This window comes from Hypanus sabinus, chromosome 31, assembly GCF_030144855.1.
Source record: "Hypanus sabinus isolate sHypSab1 chromosome 31, sHypSab1.hap1, whole genome shotgun sequence".
NCBI lineage: Eukaryota > Metazoa > Chordata > Chondrichthyes > Myliobatiformes > Dasyatidae > Hypanus > Hypanus sabinus.
In genome coordinates, this window is record NC_082736.1 from 33,693,151 (window position 1) to 33,718,150 (window position 25,000).

A 25,000-nucleotide genomic window follows, 5' to 3' on the forward strand; every position below is an offset into this window, starting at 1 on the left:
GTTAAAGGGGGGAGTGGTGGCGTTACCAGTCAGGGAAAATGTCACACCAGGGCTCAGACAGGACAGACTGGAGAACTCGTCCAGTGAGGTGTCATGGGTGGAACTGAGGAATGAGAGAGGGGCCACACAACAGTCTCGGGATTTAAAGGAACTAATTTGTGCAGAGATCGCAGACTGCTGTAAGAAACGCAAGGTTGCTATAGTAAGTGATTTTTAACTTTCCACATATCCACTGGAATCCCATACTGTACAAGGACTAGATGGGACAGAGTTTGACAAATACGTTCCCTTTGTCAATATGTAGAAGTCCCACCGACAGATTGTCTGATACTGAATCTGCTGTGAGGGAATTAGAGAGGGCAGGTGACTGAAGTTTGTGTAAAGGGAACATTTTGAACTTAGAACCAATAGTTTCGAAGTAAACATGGAAAAAGACAGGTCTGGCCTGTGGTCGAGAATCCGAATTGGAGAAAGGCCAACTTTGATGGTATCAGGAAGGATCTGGCAAGAGTGGATTGGGACGGGTTGTAAAAGTGGAAGTTTTGAGAGTACAGAGCTTGTAAGTGCCTGTCAGAGTAGAAGATAAACATAACAGGGTGCAGGAGCCTTGGTTTTCAAGAGATCTTGAGGCCCTGGTTAAGTGAAAAAAGGTGTATTGCAGGTATGGGTGGGCAGGAACAAAGGAGGGATTATGGGGTATGAGAAATAGCAACATAGAAACCCTGCAGCCCAATACAGGCCCTTCGGCCCACAATGCTGTGCCAAACATGTACGTACTGTAGAAAAAACCCATAGCCCTCAATTTTTCTAAGCTCCATGTACCTATTCAAAAGTCTCTTAAAAGACCCTATCGTATCCGCCTCCACCACCGTCACCGGCAGCCCATTCCACACACTCACCACTCTCTGAGTAACAAACTTACCCCTGACATCTCCTCTGTACCACCTCCCCAGCACCTTAAAACTGTGCCCTCTCGCGCTAGCCATTTCAGCCCTGGGAAAAAGCCTCTGACTATCCACACAATCAATGCCTCTCATCATCTTGTACACCTCTATCAGGTCACCTCTCACCCTCCGTCGCTCCAAGGAGAAAAGGCCGAGTTCACCCAACCTATTCTCATAAGGCATGCTCCCCAATCCAGGCAACATCCTTGTCAATCTCCTCTGCACCCTTTCTATGGTTTCCACATCCTTCCTGTAGTGACCAGAACTGAGCACAGTACTCCAAGTGGGGTCTCACCAAGGTCCTATAAAATTAAATCTCAGCTCTTAAACTCAATCCCATGATTGATGTAGGCTAATGCACCGTATGCCTTCTTAACCACAGAGTCAACCTGCGCAGCAGCTTTGAGTGTCCTATGGACTCGGACCCCAGGATCCCTCTGATTCTCCACACTGCCAATAGTCTTACCATTAATACTATATTCCGCCATCATATTTGACCTACCAAAATGAACCACTTCACGCTTATCTGGGTTGAACGCCATCTGCACTTCTCAGCCCAGTTTTGCATCCTATCGATGTCTCTCTGTAACCTCTGACAGCCCTCCACACTATCCACAACACCTCCAACCTTTGCGTCATCAGCAAATTTACTAACCCATCCCTCCACTTCCTCATCCAGGTCATTTATAAAAATCACGAAGAGTAAGGGTCCCAGAACAGATCCCTGAGGCACTCCACTGATCACCGACCTCCATGCAGAATATGACCCGTCTACAACCACTCTTTGCCTTCTGTGGGCAAACCAGTTCTGGATCCACAAAACAATGTCCCCTTCGATCCCATGCCTCCTTACTTTCTCAATAAGCCTTGCATGGGGTACCTTATCAAATGCCTTGCTGAAATCCATATACACTACATCTACTGCTCTTCCTTCATCAATGTGTTTAGTAACATTCTCAAAAAATTCAATCAGGCTCGTAAGGCACAACCTGTCTTTGACAAAGCCATGCTGACTATTCCTGATCATATTATGCCTCTCCAAATGTTCATAAATCCTGCCTCTCAGGATCTTTTTCATCAACTTACCAAACACTGAGGTAAGACTCACTGGTCTATACTGTCCTGGGCTATCTCCACTCCCTTTCCTGAATAAAGGAACAACATCCGCAACCCTTCAATCCTCCAGAACCTCTCCCGTCCCCATTGATGATGCAAAGATCATTGCCAGAGGCTCAGCAATCTCCTCCCTCGCCTCCCACAGTACCCTGGGGTACATCTCATCTGGTCCCGGTGACTTATCCAACTTGACGCTTTCCAAAAGCTCCAGCACATCCTCTTTCTTAATATTTACATGTTCAAGTTTATCAGTCTGCTGTAATCTTTTCAGCCCCTACAATCACCAAGATCCTTTTCCGTAGTGAATACTGAAGCAAAGTACTCATTACTACCTCTGCTATCTCCTCAGGTTCCATACGCACTTTCCCACTGTCACACTTGATTGGTCCTATTCTCTCACGTCTTATCCTCTTGCCCTTCACATACTTGTAAGTGCAAGAGACAGCTTAAGAAAGGAATCAGGAGAGTTAAAAGAGGCATGGTGTTCCCCGGCCAGCTCGGTGAAAGAGAATCCTAAGGGATTCTACAGATATGTTAAAGAGCAAAAAGATTGCAAGGGTCAAAAGAGGTGGGGGTGGCCTTAAATAGACTTTTTTTTTGCATCGGTATTTACTCAGGAGAGGGGCAGACAGTAAGACAAAGCAACTGTCTGCTTTATACCGAAGACAGAAGAGGAGGTGTTTACTGCCTTGAGGCAAATCAGGGTGGGTAAATCCCAAAGGCCAGACAAGGCGTTCCCTTGGACCCCGTGGGAGGCCAGTGCAGAAATTGCGGGGGCCCGAGCAGAGATATTTAAAATATCCTTAGCGACAGGAAAGCTACCGGAGGCTTGGAGGATGGCCAATGTTGTTCCAGACTTTTTTTTAAAAAGTCCCTAAACATAAACCAGGAAATTATAGACTGGTGAGTAACATCAGTTGTGGGGAAGGACTGGATAGAAGTATTTGGAAAGACAGGGACTGATTAAGCATAGTCAGCATGGCCGTGCGTGGCAGGTTGTGTCTAACCAGTCTATTAGAGTAAGTTACCAGGAGAGTGGATGAAGACAAGGCAGTGGATGTTGTCTACATGGAGGTATTTGACAAGGTCCCGCATGGGAGGTTGGTCGAGAAGGTTCAGCCGCTCGGCATTCAGGGTGGGGTAGTAAATTGGATGAGACACTGGCTCTGTGGGAGAAGCCGGAGAGTGGTGGTAGAGGGTTGCACCTCTGACTGGAGGCCTGTGACTAGCGGAGAGCCGCAGGGATCGGTGCTGGGCCCGTTGTGGTTTGTCGTCTCCATCAACGGTCTGGATGATCGTGTGTTTTAACTGGATCGGCAAGTTTGCAAATGACACGAAGATCGGGGGGCGCAGTGGACAGCGAGGAAGCCTGTCTTGGCTCGCAGGGGGGATCTGGGCCGGCTGGAAGAACGGCAGGTGGAGCTTAACGCAGACAAGCGTGAGATGTGACGCTTCAGAAGGGCTTACCCACTGAACGGTCGGGCACTGAGGGGTGCAGTGGAGCAGAGGGATCGGGGAGTACAAGTCCATAATTCATTGCAATTGGCCTCACAGGTGGGCAGGGTCGTAAAAAAAGCTTCTGGCACTTTGGCCTCCATAAATCAATATATTGAGTACAATATTGCTTGGAACATGGAAGATTAAGAGGAGATTTGATAGAGGCATAGAAAATTATGAGGGGTATAGACAGGGTAAATGCAAGCAGGCTTTTTCCACTGAGGTTGGGTGGCATGACAACCAGAGGTCACGGGTTAAGGGTGAAAGGTGAAAAGTTTAAGGGGAACCTGAGGGGAAACTTCTTCACTCGGAGGGTAGTGAGAGTGTGGAACGAGCTGCCGACACAAGTGGTGGATGGGAGCTTGATTCAAACGTTTAAGTGAAGTTTGGATAGGTACATGGATGGGGAGGGATATGGAGGGCTGCGGTCACGGTGTAGGTCGATGGGAGTAGTCAGGTTAAGTGGTTTTGGCACGGACTAGATGGGCCGAAGGGCCTGTTTCTGGGCTGTACCCCGGCACCCGGAGGGTCACAGTGGGGAGCGTGTAAACTCTACCCACACGCACACACATCAGCCGCGGAAAGAAGGCCCGGCAGATCAGTAGGGCCGCCATAAGCGGGTTCAGCTGCTTCCGCCTGGCGAACGGGACCGCGGCATTAAAGCCGGGACAGCTTCTTTCTGCAAGCTGTTCAATTCACACGTCTGGACATTGTGACGGAGTCACAACGCAGAGATCGTTACTCCCTCACGCTGCGGGATGGATGTAAGATTTACATAAATTCACAGCCACGTAGCGACATGCACACACAGACACACGGTCTCCCACACACACATCACACACAGACACACTCACGACACACATCACACAAGAGATTCACACACAGACACACTCACACCACACATCACCCAAGAGATTCACACACAGACACACTCACAACACACATCACACAAGAGATTCACACACAGACACACTCACAACACACATCACACAAGAGATTCACACACAGACACACGGTCTCCCACACACACATCACACAAGAGATTCACACACAGACACACTCACAACACATCACACAAGAGATTCACACACAGACACACTCACACCACACATCACACAAGAGATTCACACACAGACACACTCACAACACACATCACACAAGAGATTCACACACAGACACACTCACAACACACATCACACAAGAGATTCACACACAGACACACTCACAACACATCACACAAGAGATTCACACACAGACACACTCACACCACACATCACACAAGAGATTCACACACAGACACACGGTCTCCCACACACACATCACACAAGAGATTCACACACAGACACACTCACAACACATCACACAAGAGATTCACACACAGACACACTCACAACACACATCACACAAGAGATTCACACACAGACACACGGTCTCCCACACACACATCACACAAGAGATTCACACACAGACACACTCACAACACACATCACACAAGAGATTCACACACAGACACACGGTCTCCCACACACACATCACACACAGACACACTCACGACACACATCACCCAAGAGATTCACACACAGACACACTCACACCACACATCACACAAGAGATTCACACACAGACACACGGTCTCCCACACACACATCACACAAGAGATTCACACACAGACACACTCACAACACATCACACAAGAGATTCACACACAGACACACTCACAACACACATCACACAAGAGATTCACACACAGACACACTCACACCACACATCACCCAAGAGATTCACACACAGACACACTCACGACACACATCACCCAAGAGATTCACACACAGACACACTCACACCACACATCACACAAGAGATTCACACACAGACACACGGTCTCCCACACACACATCACACAAGAGATTCACACACAGACACACTCACAACACACATCACACAAGAGATTCACACACAGACACACTCACAACACACATCACACAAGAGATTCACACACAGACACACGGTCTCCCACACACACATCACACAAGAGATTCACACACAGACACACTCACAACACATCACACAAGAGATTCACACACAGACACACTCACAACACACATCACACAAGAGATTCACACACAGACACACTCACAACACACATCACACAAGAGATTCACACACACACACACTCACAACACACATCACACGAGATTCACACACAGACACACTCACGACACACATCACACAAGAGATTCACACACAGACACACTCACAACACACATCACACAAGAGATTCACACACAGACACACTCACGACACACATACCCTGACGCATGGGCACAGACAGACACACAGGGCATCAGAAGTCGGGCTACCGACTGAACTCTCTTCCCCCCCCCCCCACCCCCTTCAGTGCGGCAACCCCCCGAGAGGGTGGCGGGACCTGCCGTGGCGGGGGCGGCGGAAATCCACAGGCCGGCGCACAGGGCCGAACTGGCAGCGAGCGGCGCCGCGCTCGAACCTCGCCCCCTCCCTCCCCACACACACCGGCCAGAAACCCGGGCATTCAGGCGACCGGCATCAGACAGCAGCTCTTGCACTGGAAAAGGTCAAATAAGAAAGGCACTGTGTGTCCCGAACAAGGGGCTCATTCTCGGACGCAGGAGGCCGTGTGCAGTCCGCGCTCGCCCGGGCACAAAGAGCGCTCTCATTCCCAGAACTGGCTCGGAGCGTCTCCGGCTGCCAGGAAGGAGATCCAGCCGGGTCGGCGATACCCAGACCTCAGCGCTCCGCAACGGCAAGGATGATCTCGGGGTCCAATTGCCAACAGCTGGGTGGCCAGGGAGATAAAGTTCAAAGCTGGCCTGTGGTCCGGGAGGATTATTTGGTTAGGCGACACTCGGAGTGTTCGGATGCAAACCCCCCCCGCCGCCGTTACAGGAAGGTTGTGAGGGTGCAGATGTGGCTCACCAGTGTGTGCTGCCCGGTTCAGAGTGCACAAGGAGAGGCTGGACAGACTTGGGTTGTCTTCGGAGGGAGAGGGAGAGGGGGGGGGGGGGTCCGACCCCTTTGACGCGCCCTTGCCCACTCACCCGTCCACTTTCCTGCCCTTGCCCACTCACCCGTCCACTTTCCTGCCCTCGCCCATTCACCCGTCCACTTTCCTGCCCTCGCCCACTCACCCGTCCACTTTCCTGCCCTTGCCCACTCACCCATCCACTTTCCTGCCCTCGCCCACTCACCCGTCCACTTTCCTGCCCTCGCCCATTCACCGTCCACTTTCCTGCCCTCGCCCACTCACCCGTCCACTTTCCTGCCCTTGCCCACTCACCCATCCACTTTCCTGCCCTCGCCCACTCACCCGTCCACTTTCCTGCCCTCGCCCATTCTCCCGTCCACTTTCCTGCCCTCGCCCATTCTCCCGTCCACTTTCCTGCCCTTGCCCACACACCGTCCACTTTCCTGCCCTCGCCCACTCTCCCGTCCACTTTCCTGCCCTTGCCCATTCTCCCGTCCACTTTCCTGCCCTCGCCCATTCTCCCGTCCACTTTCCTGCCCTTGCCCACTCACCGTCCACTTTCCTGCCCTTGCCCATTCTCCTGTCCACTTTCCTGCCCTTGCCCACTCACTCGTACACATTCCTGCCCTTGCCCATTCTCCCGTCCACTTTCCTGCCCTCGCCCATTCTCCCGTCCACTTTCCTGCCCTTGCCCACTCACCGTCCACTTACTGCCCTCGCCCACTCACCGTCCACTTTCCTGCCCTCGCCCACTCACCGTCCACTTTCCTGCCCTCGCCCACTCACCATCCACTTTCCTGCCCTCGCCCACTCACCTGTCCACTTTCCTGCCCTCGCCCACTCTCCCGTCCACTTTCCTGCCCTCGCCCATTCTCCCGTCCACTTTCCTGCCCTCGCCCATTCTCCCGTCCACTTTCCTGCCCTCGCCCACTCACCCGTCCACTTTCCTGCTCTCGCCCACTCTCCCGTCCACTTTCCTGCCCTCGCCCACTCACCATCCACTTTCCTGCCCTTGCCCACACACCGTCCACTTTCCTGCCCTCGCCCACTCACCATCCACTTTCCTGCCCTTGCCCACTCACCATCCACTTTCCTGCCCTTGCCCACTCACCATCCACTTTCCTGCCCTTGCCCACTCACCATCCACTTTCCTGCCCTTGCCCACTCACCATCCACTTTCCTGCCCTTGCCCACTCACCATCCACTTTCCTGCCCTTGCCCACTCACCATCCACTTTCCTGCCCTCGCCCACTCACCTGTCCACTTTCCTGCCCTCGCCCACTCTCCCGTCCACTTTCCTGCCCTCGCCCACTCACCTGTCCACTTTCCTGCCCTCGCCCACTCTCCCGTCCACTTTCCTGCCCTCGCCCACTCACCTGTCCACTTTCCTGCCCTCGCCCACTCTCCCGTCCACTTTCCTGCCCTCGCCCACTCACCCGTCCACTTTCCTGCCCTCGCCCATTCTCCCGTCCACTTTCCTGCCCTCGCCCATTCTCCTGTCCACTTTCCTGCCCTTGCCCACTCACCCGTCCACTTTCCTGCTCTCGCCCACTCTCCCGTCCACTTTCCTGCCCTTGCCCACACACCGTCCACTTTCCTGCCCTTGCCCACTCACCCGTCCACTTTCCTGCCCTTGCCCACGCTCCTGTCCACTTTCCTGCCCTTGCCCACTCTCCTGTCCACTTTCCTGCCCTTGCCCACTTTCCTGCCCTTGCCCACACACCGTCCACTTTCCTGCCCTTGCCCACTCACCATCCACTTTCCTGCCCTTGCCCACTCACCATCCACTTTCCTGCCCTTGCCCACTCACCATCCACTTTCCTGCCCTCGCCCACTAACCCGTCCACTTTCCTGCCCTCGCCCACTCACCGTCCACTTTCCTGCCCTCGCCCACTCACCTGTCCACTTTCCTGCCCTCGCCCACTCACCTGTCCACTTTCCTGCCCTCGCCCACTCACCGTCCACTTTCCTGCCCTCGCCCACTCACCTGTCCAATTTCCTGCCCTCGCCCACTCACCTGTCCACTTTCCTGCCCTCGCCCACTCACCGTCCACTTTCCTGCCCTCGCCCACTCACCCGTCCACTTTCCTGCCCTCGCCCACTCACCGTCCACTTTCCTGCCCTTGCCCATTCACCTGTCCACTTTCCTGCCCTCGCCCACTCACCTGTCCACTTTCCGGCCCTCGCCCACTCACCGTCCACTTTCCTGCCCTTGCCCATTCACCTGTCCACTTTCCTGCCCTCGCCCGCTCACCTGTCCACTTTCCTGCCCTCGCCCACTCACCCGTCCACTTTCCTGCCCTCGCCCACACACCGTCCACTTTCCTGCCCTCGCCCACTCACCTGTCCACTTTCCTGCCCTCGCCCATTCACCCGTCCACTTTCCTGCCCTCGCCCATTCTCCCGTCCACTTTCCTGCCCTCGCCCATTCTCCCGTCCACTTTCCTGCCCTTGCCCACACACCGTCCACTTTCCTGCCCTCGCCCATTCACCTGTCCACTTTCCTGCCCTCGCCCACTCACCGTCCACTTTCCGGCCCTCGCCCACTCACCGTCCACTTTCCAGCCCTTGCCCATTCACCTGTCCACTTTCCTGCCCTCGCCCACTCACCGTCCACTTTCCTGCCCTTGCCCACTCACCCGTCCACTTTCCTGCCCTCGCCCACACACCGTCCACTTTCCTGCCCTCGCCCACTCACCGTCCACTTTCCTGCCCTTGCCCACTCACCGTCCACTGTCCTGCCCTTGCCCACTCACCGTCCACTGTCCTGCCCTCGCCCATTCACCCGTCCACTTTCCTGCCATTGCCCACTCACCCGTCCACTTTCCTGCCCTCGCCCACTCTCCCGTCCACTTTCCTGCCCTCGCCCATTCACCCGTCCACTTTCCTGCCCTTGCCCACTCACCTGTCCACTTTCCTGCCCTCGCCCACTCACCTGTCCACTTTCCTGCCCTCGCCCACTCTCCGTCCACTTTCCTGCCCTCGCCCATTCACCGTCCACTTTCCTGCCCTTGCCCACTCACCGTCCACTTTCCTGCCCTCGCCCATTCACCGTCCACTTTCCTGCCCTCGCCCACTCACCGTCCACTTTCCTGCCCTCGCCCACTCACCCGTCCACTTTCCTGCCCTCGCCCACTCACCCGTCCACTTTCCTGCCCTCGCCCACTCACCGTCCACTTTCCTGCCCTCGCCCACTCACCGTCCACTTTCCTGCCCTCGCCCACTCACCTGTCCACTTTCCTGCCCTCGCCCACTCACCTGTCCACTTTCCTGCCCTCGCCCACTCACCCGTCCACTTTCCTGCCCTCGCCCACACTCCCGTCCACTTTCCTGCCCTCGCCCACTCACCTGTCCACTTTCCTGCCCTCGCCCACTCTCCCGTCCACTTTCCTGCCCTCGCCCACTCACCTGTCCACTTTCCTGCCCTTGCCCACTCACCCGTCCACTTTCCTGCCCTCGCCCACTCACCGTCCACTTTCCTGCCCTCGCCCATTCACCCGTCCACTTTCCTGCCCTCGCCCACTCTCCCGTCCACTTTCCTGCCCTCGCCCATTCACCCGTCCACTTTCCTGCCCTCGCCCACTCACCGTCCACTTTCCTGCCCTCGCCCACTCACCGTCCACTTTCCTGCCCTCGCCCACTCACCTGTCCACTTTCCTGCCCTCGCCCACTCACCATCCACTTTCCTGCCCTCGCCCACTCTCCCGTCCACTTTCCTGCCCTCGCCCACTCACCCGTCCACTTTCCTGCCCTTGCCCATTCACCCGTCCACTTTCCTGCCCTCGCCCACTTTCCTGCCCTCGCCCACTCACCTGTCCACTTTCCTGCCCTTGCCCACTCTCCTGTCCACTTTCCTGCCCTCGCCCACATTCCTGCCCTCGCCCACTCACCTGTCCACTTTCCTGCCCTCGCCCACTTTCCTGCCCTTGCCCACTCACCTGTCCACTTTCCTGCCCTCGCCCACTTTCCTGCCCTTGCCCACTCACCTGTCCACTTTCCTGCCCTCGCCCACTTTCCTGCCCTTGCCCACTCACCTGTCCACTTTCCTGCCCTCGTCCACTTTCCTGCCCTCGCCCACTTTCCTGCCCTCGCCCACTCACCTGTCCACTTTCCTGCCCTTGCCCACTCACCTGTCCACTTTCCTGCCCTCGCCCACTTTCCTGCCCTCGCCCACTCACCATCCACTTTCCTGCCCTTGCCCACTTTCCTGCCCTTGCCCACTCACCGTCCACTTTCCTGCCCTCGCCCCCTCACCTGTCCACTTTCCTGCCCTCGCCCACTCACCGTCCACTTTCCTGCCCTCGCCCACTCACCGTCCACTTTCCTGCCCTCGCCCACTCACCGTCCACTTTCCTGCCCTCGCCCATTCACCCGTCCACTTTCCTGCCCTCGCCCACTCACCCGTCCACTTTCCTGCCCTCGCCCACTCACCCGTCCACTTTCCTGCCCTCGCCCATTCACCCGTCCACTTTCCTGCCCTCGCCCATTCACCCGTCCACTTTCCTGCCCTCGCCCACTCACCTGTCCACTTTCCTGCCCTCGCCCACTCACCGTCCACTTTCCTGCCCTTGCCCACTCACCGTCCACTTTCCTGCCCTCGCCCACTCACCGTCCACTTTCCTGCCCTCGCCCACTCACCGTCCACTTTCCTGCCCTTGCCCACTCACTCGTACACTTTCCTGCCCTTGCCCACTCACCCGTCCACTTTCCTGCCCTTGCCCACTCACCGTCCACTTACTGCTCTCGCCCACTCACCGTCCACTTTCCTGCCCTCGCCCACTCACCGTCCACTTTCCTGCCCTTGCCCACACACCGTCCACTTTCCTGCCCTTGCCCACTCACCCGTCCACTTTCCTGCCCTTGCCCACTCTCCTGTCCACTTTCCTGCCCTTGCCCACTTTCCTGCCCTTGCCCACACACCGTCCACTTTCCTGCCCTCGCCCACACACCGTCCACTTTCCTGCCCTCGCCCACTCACCTTCCACTTTCCTGCCCTTGCCCACTCACCATCCACTTTCCTGCCCTTGCCCACTCACCCGTCCACTTTCCTGCCCTCGCCCACTCACCTGCCCACTTTCCTGCCCTCGCCCACTCACCCGTCCACTTTCCTGCCCTCGCCCACTCACCGTCCACTTTCCTGCCCTCGCCCACTCACCTGTCCACTTTCCTGCCCTCGCCCACTCACCTGTCCACTTTCCTGCCCTTGCCCATTCTCCCGTCCACTTTCCTGCCCTTGCCCATTCACCTGTCCACTTTCCTGCCCTCGCCCACTCACCTGTCCACTTTCCGGCCCTCGCCCACTCACCGTCCACTTTCCTGCCCTTGCCCACTCACCCGTCCACTTTCCTGCCCTCGCCCACACACCGTCCACTTTCCTGCCCTCGCCCACTCACCGTCCACTTTCCTGCCCTCGCCCACTCACCGTCCACTGTCCTGCCCTCGCCCATTCACCCGTCCACTTTCCTGCCATTGCCCACTCACCCGTCCACTTTCCTGCCCTCGCCCACTCTCCCGTCCACTTTCCTGCCCTCGCCCATTCACCCGTCCACTTTCCTGCCCTTGCCCACTCACCTGTCCACTTTCCTGCCCTCGCCCACACACCTGTCCACTTTCCTGCCCTCGCCCACTCACCGTCCACTTTCCTGCCCTCGCCCATTCACCGTCCACTTTCCTGCCCTCGCCCACTCACCCGTCCACTTTCCTGCCCTCGCCCACTCACCGTCCACTTTCCTGCCCTCGCCCACTCACCGTCCACTTTCCTGCCCTTGCCCACTCACCCGTCCACTTTCCTGCCCTCGCCCACTCACCGTCCACTTTCCTGCCCTCGCCCACTCACCCGTCCACTTTCCTGCCCTCGCCCACTCACCGTCCACTTTCCTGCCCTCGCCCACTCACCTGTCCACTTTCCTGCCCTCGCCCACTCTCCCGTCCACTTTCCTGCCCTCGCCCACTCACCTGTCCACTTTCCTGCCCTCGCCCACTCTCCCGTCCACTTTCCTGCCCTCGCCCACTCACCTGTCCACTTTCCTGCCCTCGCCCACTCACCTGTCCACTTTCCTGCCCTCGCCCACTCTCCCGTCCACTTTCCTGCCCTCGCCCACTCACCGTCCACTTTCCTGCCCTCGCCCACTCACCGTCCACTTTCCTGCCCTCGCCCACTCACCTGTCCACTTTCCTGCCCTCGCCCATTCTCCAGTCCACTTTCCTGCCCTCGCCCGCTCACCATCTACTTTCCTGCCCTTGCCCGCTCACCATCCACTTTCCTGCCCTCGCCCCCTCACCCGTCCACTTTCCTGCCCTTGCCCATTCACCCGTCCACTTTCCTGCCCTTGCCCACTCACCGTCCACTTTCCTGCCCTCGCCCACTCACCCGTCCACTTTCCTGCCCTCGCCCACTCACCCGTCCACTTTCCTGCCCACGCCCACTCACCTGTCCACTTTCCTGCCCTCGCCCACTCACCGTCCACTTTCCTGCCCTCGCCCATTCTCCCGTCCACTTTCCTGCCCTCGCCCACTCACCGTCCACTTTCCTGCCCTCGCTCACTCACCTGTCCACTTTCCTGCCCTCGCCCGCTCACCTGTCCACTTTCCTGCCCTTGCCCGCTCTCCAGTCCACTTTCCTGCCCTCGCCCGCTCACCATCTACTTTCCTGCCCTCGCCCACTCACCGTCCACTTTCCTGCCCTCGCCCACTCACCGTCCACTTTCCTGCCCTCGCCCATTCTCCCGTCCACTTTCCTGCCCTCGCCCACTCACCGTCCACTTTCCTGCCCTCGCTCACTCACCTGTCCACTTTCCTGCCCTCGCCCGCTCACCTGTCCACTTTCCTGCCCTTGCCCGCTCTCCAGTCCACTTTCCTGCCCTCGCCCGCTCACCATCTACTTTCCTGCCCTTGCCCGCTCACCATCCACTTTCCTGCCCTCGCCCCCTCACCCGTCCACTTTCCTGCCCTTGCCCATTCACCCGTCCACTTTCCTGCCCTTGCCCACTCACCGTCCACTTTCCTGCCCTCGCCCACTCACCCGTCCACTTTCCTGCCCTTGCCCACTCACCCGTCCACTTTCCTGCCCACGCCCACTCACCTGTCCACTTTCCTGCCCTCGCCCACTCACCGTCCACTTTCCTGCCCACGCCCACTCACCGTCCACTTTCCTGCCCTTGCCCACTCACCGTCCGCTTTCCTGCCCTCGCCCACTCTCCGTCCACTTTCCTGCCCTTGCCCACTCTCCGTCCACTTTCCTGCCCTCGCCCACTCTCCGTCAACTTTCCTGCCCTCGCCCACTCACCTGTCCACTTTCCTGCCCACGCCCACTCACCGTCCACTTTCCTGCCCTTGCCCACTCACCCGTCCACTTTCCTGCCGTCGCCCACTCACCGTCCACTTTCCTGCCCACGCCCACTCACCGTCCACTTTCCTGCCCTTGCCCACTCACCCGTCCACTTTCCTGCCGTCGCCCACTCACCGTCCACTTTCCTGCCCTTGCCCACTCTCCCGTCCACTTTCCTGCCCTCGCCCATTCTCCCTTCCACTTTCCTGCCCTCGCCCATTCTCCCATCCACTTTCCTGCCCTTGCCCACTCACCCGTTCACTTTCCTGCCCTCGCCCATTCACCCGTCCACTTTCCTGCCCTCGCCCATTCACCGTCCACTGTCCTGCCCTCGCCCATTCACCGTCCACTGTCCTGCCCTCGCCCACTTTCCTGCCCTCGCCCACTCACCGTCCACTTTCCTGCCCTCGCCCACTCACCGCCCACTTTCCTGCCCTCGCCCACTCACCGTCCACTTTCCTGCCCTTGCCCACTCACCGTCCACTGTCCTGCCCTCGCCCATTCACCCGTCCACTTTCCTGCCCTTGCCCACTCACCCGTCCACTTTCCTGCCCTCGCCCATTCACCCGTCCACTTTCCTGCCCTCGCCCATTCACCCGTCCACTTTCCTGCCCTCGCCCATTCACCCGTCCACTTTCCTGCCCTTGCCCACTCACCGTCCACTTTCCTGCCCTTGCCCACTCACCTGTCTACTTTCCTGCCCTTGCCCACTCACCATCCACTTTCCTGCCCTCGCCCACTCACCTGTCTACTTTCCTGCCCTCGCCCACTCACCCGTCCACTTTCCTGCCCTCGCCCACTCACCTGTCCACTTTCCTGCACTCGCCCATCCACTTTCCTGCCCTCGCCCACTCACCCGTCCACTTTCCTGCCCTCGCCCACTCACCTGTCCACTTTCCTGCACTCGCCCATCCACTTTCCTGCCCTCGCCCACTCACCTGTCTACTTTCCTGCCCTCGCCCACTCACCCGTCCACTTTCCTGCCCTCGCCCACTCACCCGTCCACTTTCCTGCCCTCGCCCACTCACCCGTCCACTTTCCTGCACTCGCCCATCCACTTTCCTGCCCTCGCCCACTCACCCGTCCACTTTCCTGCCCTCGCCCACTCACCCGTCCACTTTCCTGCCCTCGCCCACACACCGTCCACTTTCCTGCCCTCGCCCATTCACCTGTCCACTTTCCTGCCCTCGCCCACTCACCGTCCACTTTCCTGCCCTCGCCCATTCACCCGTCCACTTTCCTGCCCTCGCCCACTCACCGTCCACTTTCCTGCCCTCGCCCACTCACCGTCCACTTTCCTGCCCTCGCCCACTCTCCCGTCCACTTTCCTGCCCTCGCCCATTCACCCGTCCACTTTCCTGCCCTCGCCCATTCTCACCCATCCACTTTCCTGCCCTCGCCCACTCTCCCGTCCACTTTCCTGCCCTCGCCCACTCTCCCGTCCACTTTCCTGCCCTCGCCCACTCACCCGTCCACTTTCCTGCCCTCGCCCACTCACCCGTCCACTTTCCTGCCCGTGCCCATTCTCCCGTCCACTTTCCTGCCCTTGCCCACTCACCATCCACTTTACTGCCCTTGCCCACTCTCCCGTCCACTTTCCTGCCCTTGCCCATTCACCATCCACTTTCCTGCCCTTGCCCACTCACCATCCACTTTCCTGCCCTTGCCCATTCACCATCCACTTTCCTGCCCTCGCCCACTCACCCGTCCACTTTCCTGCCCGTGCCCATTCTCCCGTCCACTTTCCTGCCCTTGCCCACTCACCATCCACTTTCCTGCCCTTGCCCACTCTCCCGTCCACTTTCCTGCCCTTGCCCATTCACCATCCACTTTCCTGCCCTTGCCCACTCACCATCCACTTTCCTGCCCTTGCCCATTCACCATCCACTTTCCTGCCCTCGCCCACTCACCCGTCCACTTTCCTGCCCTCGCCCACTCACCCGTCCACTTTCCTGCCCTCGCCCACTCACCATCCACTTTCCTGCCCTTGCCCACTCTCCCGTCCACTTTCCTGCCCTTGCCCACTCACCATCCACTTTCCTGCCCTTGCCCATTCTCCCGTCCACTTTCCTGCCCTCGCCCATTCACCCGTCCACTTTCCTGCCCTCGCCCACTCACCATCCACTTCCCTGCCCTTGCCCACTCACCCTTCCACTTTCCTGCCCTCGCCCACTTTCCTGCCCTCGCCCACTCACCTGTCCACTTTCCTGCCCTTGCCCACTCACCATCCACTTTCCTGCCCTTGCCCACTCACCTGTCCACTTTCCTGCCCTTGCCCACTCACCCGTCCACTTTCCTGCCCTTGCCCACTCACCCGTCCACTTTCCTGCCCTCGCCCACTCACCGTCCACTTTCCTGCCCTCGCCCACTCACCATCCACTTTCCTGCCCTTGCCCACTTTCCTGCCCTTGCCCACTCACCCGTCCACTTTCCTGCCCTTGCCCATTCACCCGTCCACTTTCCTGCCCTTGCCCACTGTCCCGTCCACTTTCCTGCCCTTGCCCACTCACCGTCCACTTTCCTGCCCTCGCCCACTCACCGTCCACTTTCCTGCCCTTGCCCACTTTCCTGCCCTTGCCCACTTACCCGTCCACTTTCCTGCCCTTGCCCACTCACCCGTCCACTTTCCTGCCCTTGCCCACTCACCCGTCCACTTTCCTGCCCTTGCCCATTCACCCGTCCACTTTCCTGCCCTTGCCCACTCTCCCGTCCACTTTCCTGCCCTTGCCCACTCACCCGTCCACTTTCCTGCCCTTGCCCATTCACCCGTCCACTTTCCTGCCCTTGCCCACTCACCCGTCCACTTTCTTGCCCTTGCCCACTCACCCGTCCACTTTCCTGCCCTTGCCCACTCACCCGTCCACTTTCCTGCCCTTGCCCATTCACCCGTCCACTTTCCTGCCCTTGCCCACTCACCCGTCCACTTTCTTGCCCTTGCCCACTCACCCGTCCACTTTCCTGCCCTTGCCCAGCAGGCTCTGCGAGGACACGGACTTCTTGGCCAGCTTGGGCCTGTGGTTCTCGGCCGCCGTCCCGTCCCGCGGCCCCCGCAGTCTGTCCGACGTGCTGCATCGCCTCAGCCTGTTGGGGGTGGGGGGGTGGGGGCAAGAGAGAAGAGGAGGAAGAAAGTTCAGAGGGGTCTCCAGGGGTGGGATCCCGGAAGTTAATCTGGAGACCAGAAGCCATGCAGGATTTGGGGGGGGTGGGTTAATTCCAGAAACTCAACGTGCCATTTGATCTGAGATGGGGAGGGGTGGGTGCAGAATCTCCTGGTGCTCGCAGGCTCCCACGGTCGGTCCCAGACGGTTAGTGAATTAGCAGCCATCACCCTTGAGGGGAAAATGGAGCCCTCTGGGCGGGAGAAGTGCGGGATTCAGCCCCCTAGAGGTGAGCACCGAATCCCCGGAGCCGTGCGGCCCCCCGCCTCACCGAGGGGCCTTCCATTTTCCAGCAAACGAAGCGCGGTTTGGGGTTAGATTGGTTCGTGCCGACATGCACCGATCATTGGGTTAGAGAGGGAGTTAGTCAAGCGACTCATTGGCCTGGTCCTGGTGAAATTACAGCGGCCGCCACCAGTGCCTCGGCCTGCCGGGCTGGACAAGTTCCTCCCAGGCGGGGGATCAAGGTCCCTCGGAAAGTCCGGTCCTCGCCCCTGGAATCTCTGCCAGACTGCCGAACGACCCCCTTGAAACCTACCCGGCCGTGGCCCTCGTCCTCGTCCCCGGCCTGCGCCGTCTATCCCCGGGACCCCGTCTGCTCCGGTTTCCTCCCACCTCCCAAAGCCGCACGGGGGGGTGGGGGGTTAGGGTCAGTGACGGAAGCCCTGGCGGCATTTGCGGGCTGCCCCCGGCGCACCCTCACTGACTTGATTTTCGCTGGGTCTCGCAATCGGGGCCTGAGGAGTGCTGTTTATTACCCGAGAAGCAGCCCCCCCCCCCCCAGGTCTAATCCGAGTCTGACCCCGCGACAATTTACAAAGACTGATTAACCCACTGGTCTTTTTCCTGTCCCCGGGGCTGGGGGTTTGGGCAAGGGAGGGGTTGGCGGTGTCTGGGGTTTGCAAACTTGCGTTTCTTGCCTGTGTCTTGAGGGGGGGAGGGGGACGGACGGTATGACGGCTTTCTTTCGACCACTGACCTGGTTTTCCGTATTCTGTGGCTGTCTGAGGGAGGCAATTCCGAGTTGTGTGATACATGCTTTGGAAACAAAACGAACCTTGGGACCGCGGGGGGAAACCGGAGCACCCGGAGGTGACCCAGGCGGCTACGGCGAGAACGTGCAAACCCCTCACGGGCAGCGGCGGGGGTGGGGGGGGGAAAGATTTTCCCTACCTCAGCGTACTGACGCGATGAAATGGAGGTTGATGGGTTCTTGATCAGTCAGGGTGTCAAAAGTCGTGGGGGAAGGCAGGAGGACGGGGCTGAGAGGGACAGTAACTCAGCCCTGATGGAGTGGTGGAGCAGACTCGATGGGCTGAATGGACTCTGCACCAATGTCTCACGGAATGAAAAAGAAAGATTTCCCTACCGTACCCGGTGACAGTAATAAACCTCCTCCATTGGAGATGCGGGAGGGGTGGGGGGGCAGGGGGTTAAGATCGGGATTACTGACCCCCCCCATCTCTCTCATTGTCCTGCCAAGGAGGAGAGCCCACCATCTGCCCCCCACCTGCCCAAAATCGGGGGGGGGGCGCTCACCCCCCCCAATCCCATAAAACTATAAGACGTAGGAGCAAAACGAGGCCATTCGGCCCGTCAAGTCTGCTCCATCATGGCTGATTTATTATCCCTCTCACCCCCCCCCCTTCTCCCCGTAACCTTTCGACACCCTGAGTAATCAAGAGCCTGTCAACCTCCGCTTTAGGTACTAGGCCTCCACGGCCCTTTGATTCCTCGTCCTCCATACTCGCCTGCGGGACAAACTCTCAAACCCCTCTATCGTATCTGCCTCCTCCTGCACCCCGGCAGCTCATTGCACACACCCCGCCCCAATGAAAACATTTGCCCCCCCCCCCACACATCTCCTCTAACTCTCCCCCCAGTATTTGAAACTTCCGCCCTGGGGAAGAGGTCCTGACTGCCATACTTAGGCCTCACGGTTCTATAAATTTCTCTCGGGGGGAGGTGTTTAGGGAGGACTCACAACGCCCTACAGGCAGCGGCTGTGAGGGGGTGCACGAATCACTATCCTTCCTTTGGGATTCTCTCTGGCTCCGGACTTCTCTCATGCCCGGGAGGTTTCTCTCGGGCCCTGTTTCGGAGGGGGGAGGGGATGAGGAATCCCTTGGTCCTTTCTGGGAGGAATTTGTCCAGGCAATGAAACACATTCAAGGCTCACAGGGCCGTCTTCTTGCCGGCGACGTCGAGCGGCGATTGTCCGAGATCTGGCTGCAGATCTCCCGGTTCTTCCTCAGGGACGGGCGCCACTCCGTGTCCCAGGCAGGCTGGCGAATGGAAGGCCTCAGGCTCCGGCAGGCTCGGCTGCTGGGCCTCAGGCCCCGATTTGTGCTGCTCCCCGGTCGGGACGGGGCTGACGTCTTGGAAGCCTGCATCACCTGGGCCGGCCTCCGGGGCCCGAGCAGGCAGCGATCCGCTTGAGCCCGCCTTGTCCGGGGGCCTCAGTGCAGGCCCGTCTTCTGCCCGGGTCTCCTCCCTCCCTCCTCCGTCCCCTCCCGACACCGGCTCTGAGCTGGCAGGCTGCTCCGGGCCCGGACAGGCCTCGTCCCGGGGCAGGGCCGGAGGGGGAGGATCCACAGGGGCCTTGGGACTGCTGGTCGGAGCCTGGGCCCCCGGGTGGAGAGCAGGGACACGAGGTGGGGCTTCCGTCCCCGGGTGGCTGCTCTGCCTGGCAGAGGCACTGCTGCGACATGGTGCGAGAGAGCAGAGTGGCCAGTGAGACCCCCCCCTTTCCAACTGGGAACTCCCTCCCCCCCCCCAACAATCCCCACTCCGTCCACCATAGGCCCAACACCTCCAGAAGCCTCCCAAAGTCCCGTTTCTGTCCCTCTATCCAACAGGACACCCCAAATCTCTTCTCACCTCAACCCAAATCCCTTCCAGAAGCCCCAACCTCCAAATCGGCCACCCCATCCCATTCCCTTGTTACCTTGAATCCCCTCCAGTCCCTCACATCCCTCCCACACAAGAGGGGAGAAGGTGAGAGGGAGGGGGAGGGAGCTGGAGGAAAGGGGATAGAGGAGGGACTCCTGCCCACGCAGTACAAGGTAGTGGTGACAAGCTCACTCTGTCCCACTAACTTCCCCCCTCACTCCATCCACTCCTCCTCCCTCACCCCATCCACTCCTCCCCCCTCACTCCATCCACTCCTCCTCCCTCACCCCGTCCACTTCTCCTCCTATCCCAACCCCGTCCACTCCTCCCCCCTCTCTCCATCCACTCCTCCTCCCTCACCCCGTCCACTTCTCCTCCTATCCCAACCCCGTCCACTCCTCCTCCCTCACCCCGTCCACTCCTATCCCAACCCATCCACTCCTCCCCCTCACTCCATCCACTCCTCCTCCCTCACCCCGTCCACTTCTCCTCCTATCCCAACCCCGTCCACTCCTCCCCCTCACTCCATCCACTCCTCCTCCCTCACCCCGTCCACTTCTCCTCCTATCCCAACCCCGTCCACTCCTCCCTCATCCCATCCACTCCTCCTAACCCAACCCATCCACTCCTCCCCCCTCACTCCATCCACTCCTCCTCCCTCACCCTGTCCACTCCTCCTATCCCAACCCATCCACTCCTCCTCCCTCACCCCGTCCACTCCTCCTATCCCAACCCGTCCACTCCTCCTCCCTCACCCCATCCACTCCTCCTCCCTCACCCCGTCCACTCCTCCCCCCTCACCCCGTCCACTCCTCCCTCACCCCGTCCACTCCTCCCCCCTCACCCCGTCCACTCCTCCCCCTCACCCCGTCCACACCTCCCCCCTCACCCCGTCCACACCTCCTCCCTCACCCCGTCCACTCCTCCTCCCTCACCCCGTCCACTCCTCCTCCCTCACCCCGTCCACTCCTCCTATCCCAACCCTGTCCACTCCTCCTGCCTCACCCCGTCCACTCCTCCTCCCTCACCCCGTCCACTCCTCCTCCCTCACCCCGTCCACTCCTCCTACCCCAATCCCGTCCACTCCTCCGATCCCAACCCTGTCCACTCCTCCTCCCTCACCCCGTCCACTCCTCCTCCCTCACCCCTGTCCACTCCTCCCCCCTCACCCCGTCCACTCCTCCTCCCTCACCCCGTCCACTCCTCCTCCCTCACCCCGTCCACTCCTCCTACCCCAATCCCGTCCACTCCTCCTACCCCAATCCCGTCCACTCCTCCTACCCCAATCCCGCCACTCCTCCTCCCTCACCCCGTCCACTCCTTCTCCCTCACCCCGTCCACTCCTCCTACCCCAATCCCGTCCACTCCTCCTCCCTCACCCCGTCCACTCCTCCTCCCTCACCCCGTCCACTCCTCCTCCCTCACCCCGTCCACTCCTCCTCCCTCACTCCATCCACTCCTCCTATCCCAACCCTGTCCACTCCTCCTCCCTCACCCCGTCCACTCCTCCCCCCTCACTCCATCCACTCCTCCTATCCCAACCCTGTCCACTCCTCCTCCCTCACCCCGTCCACTCCTCCTATCCCAACCCGTCCACTCCTCCTCCCTCACCCCGTCCACACCTCCTCCCTCACCCCATCCACTCCTCCTATCCCAACCTGTCCACTCCTCCTCCCTCACCCCGTCCACTCCTCCCCCCTCACCCCGTCCACTCCTCCCCCCTCACTCCATCCACTCCTCCTATCCCAACCCTGTCCACTCCTCCCCCCTCACTCCATCCACTCCTCCTATCCCAACCCGTCCACTCCTCCTCCCTCACCCCGTTCACTCCTCCCCCTCACTCCATCCACTCCTCCTATCCCAACCCTGTCCACTCCTCCCCCCTCACTCCATCCACTCCTCCTATCCCAACCCTGTCCACTCCTCCCCCCTCACTCCGTCCACTCCTCCTCCCTCACCTCGTCCACTCCTCCTACCCCAACCTGTCCACTCCTCCTCCCTCACCCCGTCCACTCCTCCTATCCCAACCTGTCCACTCCTCCTCCCTCACCCCGTCCACTCCTCCCCCTCACTCCATCCACTCCTCCTCCCTCACCCCGTCCACTCCTCCTCCCTCACCCCGTCCATTCCTCCTATCCCAATCCCATCCACTCCTCCTCCCTCACCCCGTCCACTCCTCCTCCCTCACCCTGTCCACTCCTCCTCCCTCACCCCGTCCACTCCTCCTCCCTCACCCCGTCCATTCCTCCTATCCCAACCTGTCCACTCCTCCTCCCTCACCCCGTCCACTCCTCCTCCCTCACCCTGTCCACTCCTCCTCCCTCACCCCGTCCACTCCTCCTACCCCAACCTGTCCACTCCTCCTACCCCAACCCTGTCCACTTCTCCTCCCTCACCCCATCCACTCCTCCTCCCTCACCCCATCCACCTCCTCCCTCACACCATCCACTCCTCCTATCCCACCCCATCCACTCCTCCTATCCCACCCCATCCACTCCTCCTCCCCCACTCCCAGGTCCGCTGGAAGGGAACATACTCAGAGAGTTCCCCAAATTCACCCCCTCACTCCACCTCAGAAACGTTGAATTGCCCAGCCTCTGGAATCTTGGGAAGGGCAACCGGGAGTCTCAGACGAGGGGTGGTGGAATTCCCTGGAGGGGCTTATAGGAACTGGGGAAAGACGGCGGCTAGCACACGAGCAGAGGGCTGAAGGGCCTGGGGCAGTAGGAGGTGGGGCAATCGTACCTGGGGCTCCCATGGAGAGCGAGAGACAACTCTGGGACGGGCGTCTGCGTCTGGTCGTGGCTGACTGTCATCGGGTCTGTCAGACCCAGAGGGGGCGTAAATACAGCACCTCCTGGGTGGGTGAGGGGGAGAGGGTAATGAGACAGGGGAGGGAGAGAGTGATAGGTGAGGGAGAGTGGGATAAAGGGATAACAGGGAGAGGGAAGAGGGGAGGGATGAGAGGGAGTGAGGGATGAGGTGAGCAAGGGGAGAGAGGGGGATGAGAGTGAGAGGGGAAAGGAAAAGAGGGTGAGGTTGAGGGAGGTGTGGAGGGGGAAGGAAGGGTGGAGGGTGAGAGGGAAGGAGGGGTGGAGGGTGAGAGGGAAGGAGGGGTGGAGGGCGAGATGGAAGTAGGGGAAGGGTGGAGGGGAGGGAGGTGTGGAAGGTGAGGGGGAGGGAGAGGTGGGGTGAGGGGGAGGGAGAGGTGGGGTGAGGGGAGGGTGAGGAGGAAGGCGGAGTAGAGGGGGAGGTAGAAATGTTGAGAACATTGCCTGTCAGTGTCACATCCCCCCACCCATCCCATCCAACACCACCCTCCGCTGCCCCCACCCCCGTCCCCGGCTGGGGCCTCACCATCTTGAACGCGGCCGAAGTGCCGGTCGTAGAAGGCGAGACGGCGCAGGGCGTCGGCCAAGGCGGCCTTCACCACCGTCAGCTCGTTGTCCTGTTGCTGCAGACGCCGCTCGAGGGCCGACAGGCGCGACTCCCGCTCAACGCCGTCGGCCAGCGCACATTCCCCGTCCTCTGCAACGGGAGGAGAGCGTCAGCGGAGCGGGGGAGAGAGTGGAGAGGAGTGGGGAGAGAGGGGAAGGGGAGAGGAGGGAGTTGGGGTGAGGGGAGTGGGGAGAGAGGGGAGATAGGGAGGGGGTGGGGAGAGGAGGGAGTTGGGGTGAGGGGAGCGGGGAGAGAGTGGAGATAGGGAGGGGGTGGGGAGAGGAGGGAGTTGGGGTGAGGGGAGCGGGGAGAGAGTGGAGATAGGGAGGGGGTGGGGAGAGGAGGGAGTTGGGGTGAGGGGAGTGGGGAGAGAGTGGAGATGGGAAGGGGAGAAGAGGGAGTTGGGGTGAGGGGAGTGGAGATAGGGAGGGGGTGGGGAGAGGAGGGAGTTGGGGTGAGGGGAGCGGGGAGAGAGTGGAGATAGGGAGGGGGTGGGGAGAGGAGGGAGTTGGGGTGGGAGTGGGGAGAGAGTGATAGGAAGGGGAGAGGGGTTGGGGAGAGGAGGGAGTTGGGGTGAGGGGAGTGGGGAGAGAGTGGAGATAGGGAGGGGGTGGGGAGAGGAGGGAGTTGGGGTGAGGGGAGTGGGGAGAGAGTGATAGGAAGGGGAGAGGGGTTGGGGAGAGTTGGGGTGAGGGGAGTGGGGAGAGAGTGGAGATAGGGAGGGGGTGGGGAGAGGAGGGAGTTGGGGTGAGGGGAGTGGGGAGAGAGTGATAGGAAGGGGAGAGGGGTTGGGGAGAGTTGGGGTGAGGGGAGTGGGGAGAGAGTGGAGATAGGGAGGGGGTGGGGAGAGGAGGGAGATGGGGTGAGGGGAGTGGGGAGAGAGTGGAGATAGGGAGGGGGTGGGGAGAGGAGGGAGTTGGGGTGAGGGGAGTGGGGAGAGAGTGGAGATGGGAAGGGGAGAAGAGGGAGTTGGGGTGAGGGGAGTGGAGATAGGGAGGGGGTGGGGAGAGGAGGGAGTTGGGGTGAGGGGAGTGGGGAGAGAGTGGAGATGGGAAGGGGAGAGGGGGTGGGGTGGGGGAGAGGAGGGGTTGGGGGTGAGGGAGAGAGGGTGGATGAGGGAGAAGGGGTTGGGTACAGGAAGGGGTGAGGGGTGGGGGTTAAGGAGAGGATGGAGTGGGGGGAGAGAGGGTGGGGGAGGGAGGGGAGAGAGACGGGAGAATAGAAAGAGGAGAGGGATAGAGGAGTGATAAGGGAGAGAGGTGGGGGACTGAGAGAGGAGTAGGGAGGGAGGTGAGGGAGAAGCGGGAGGGCGGCAGAGGAAGAGGGATGGGGAGAGTGGGAGGAGAGAGATGGGGTGAGAGAGATGGAGGGGGAGAGGGAGGAGGGAAGGAACTGAGGGATGGTTGTTTACTCAGGATCCTCACCCCACAGTGCTCCCTCCTTGCAGCCCCCCCCCACCCTCGCCGCTAACCAGGTGGGTCACCCTGCACGGTCTCTGGCTGGGAGCTTTCCTCGGTGGGCACATCGTGGACGAACTGACGCGGGCGGGCTCACCACCAGCCACGGCAGCGCCGACACTCTCTGGGCCCCCGGGGCCCCCCATTCCGGCACCTTTCTGCGGGAG

General features: G+C 59.8%; 1 protein-coding gene across 1 annotated transcript in view; it reads right to left on the reverse strand.

The window, feature by feature from the left end:
- The window catches only part of LOC132383711 (echinoderm microtubule-associated protein-like 3), a 107,316-nt gene that overhangs the window by 58,457 nt on the left and 23,859 nt on the right, over nt 1–25,000 (reverse strand). The window contains exons 2-7 of the mRNA XM_059954899.1: nt 23,296–23,466; nt 22,684–22,795; nt 19,226–19,747; nt 16,835–16,969; nt 6,253–6,406; nt 4,118–4,243 (exon numbers count right to left, since the gene is read on the reverse strand). Coding sequence (XP_059810882.1) covers nt 4,118–4,243; nt 6,253–6,406; nt 16,835–16,969; nt 19,226–19,747; nt 22,684–22,795; nt 23,296–23,466 — 1,220 coding nt within the window. The remainder of the gene's footprint in view (nt 1–4,117; nt 4,244–6,252; nt 6,407–16,834; nt 16,970–19,225; nt 19,748–22,683; nt 22,796–23,295; nt 23,467–25,000) is intronic.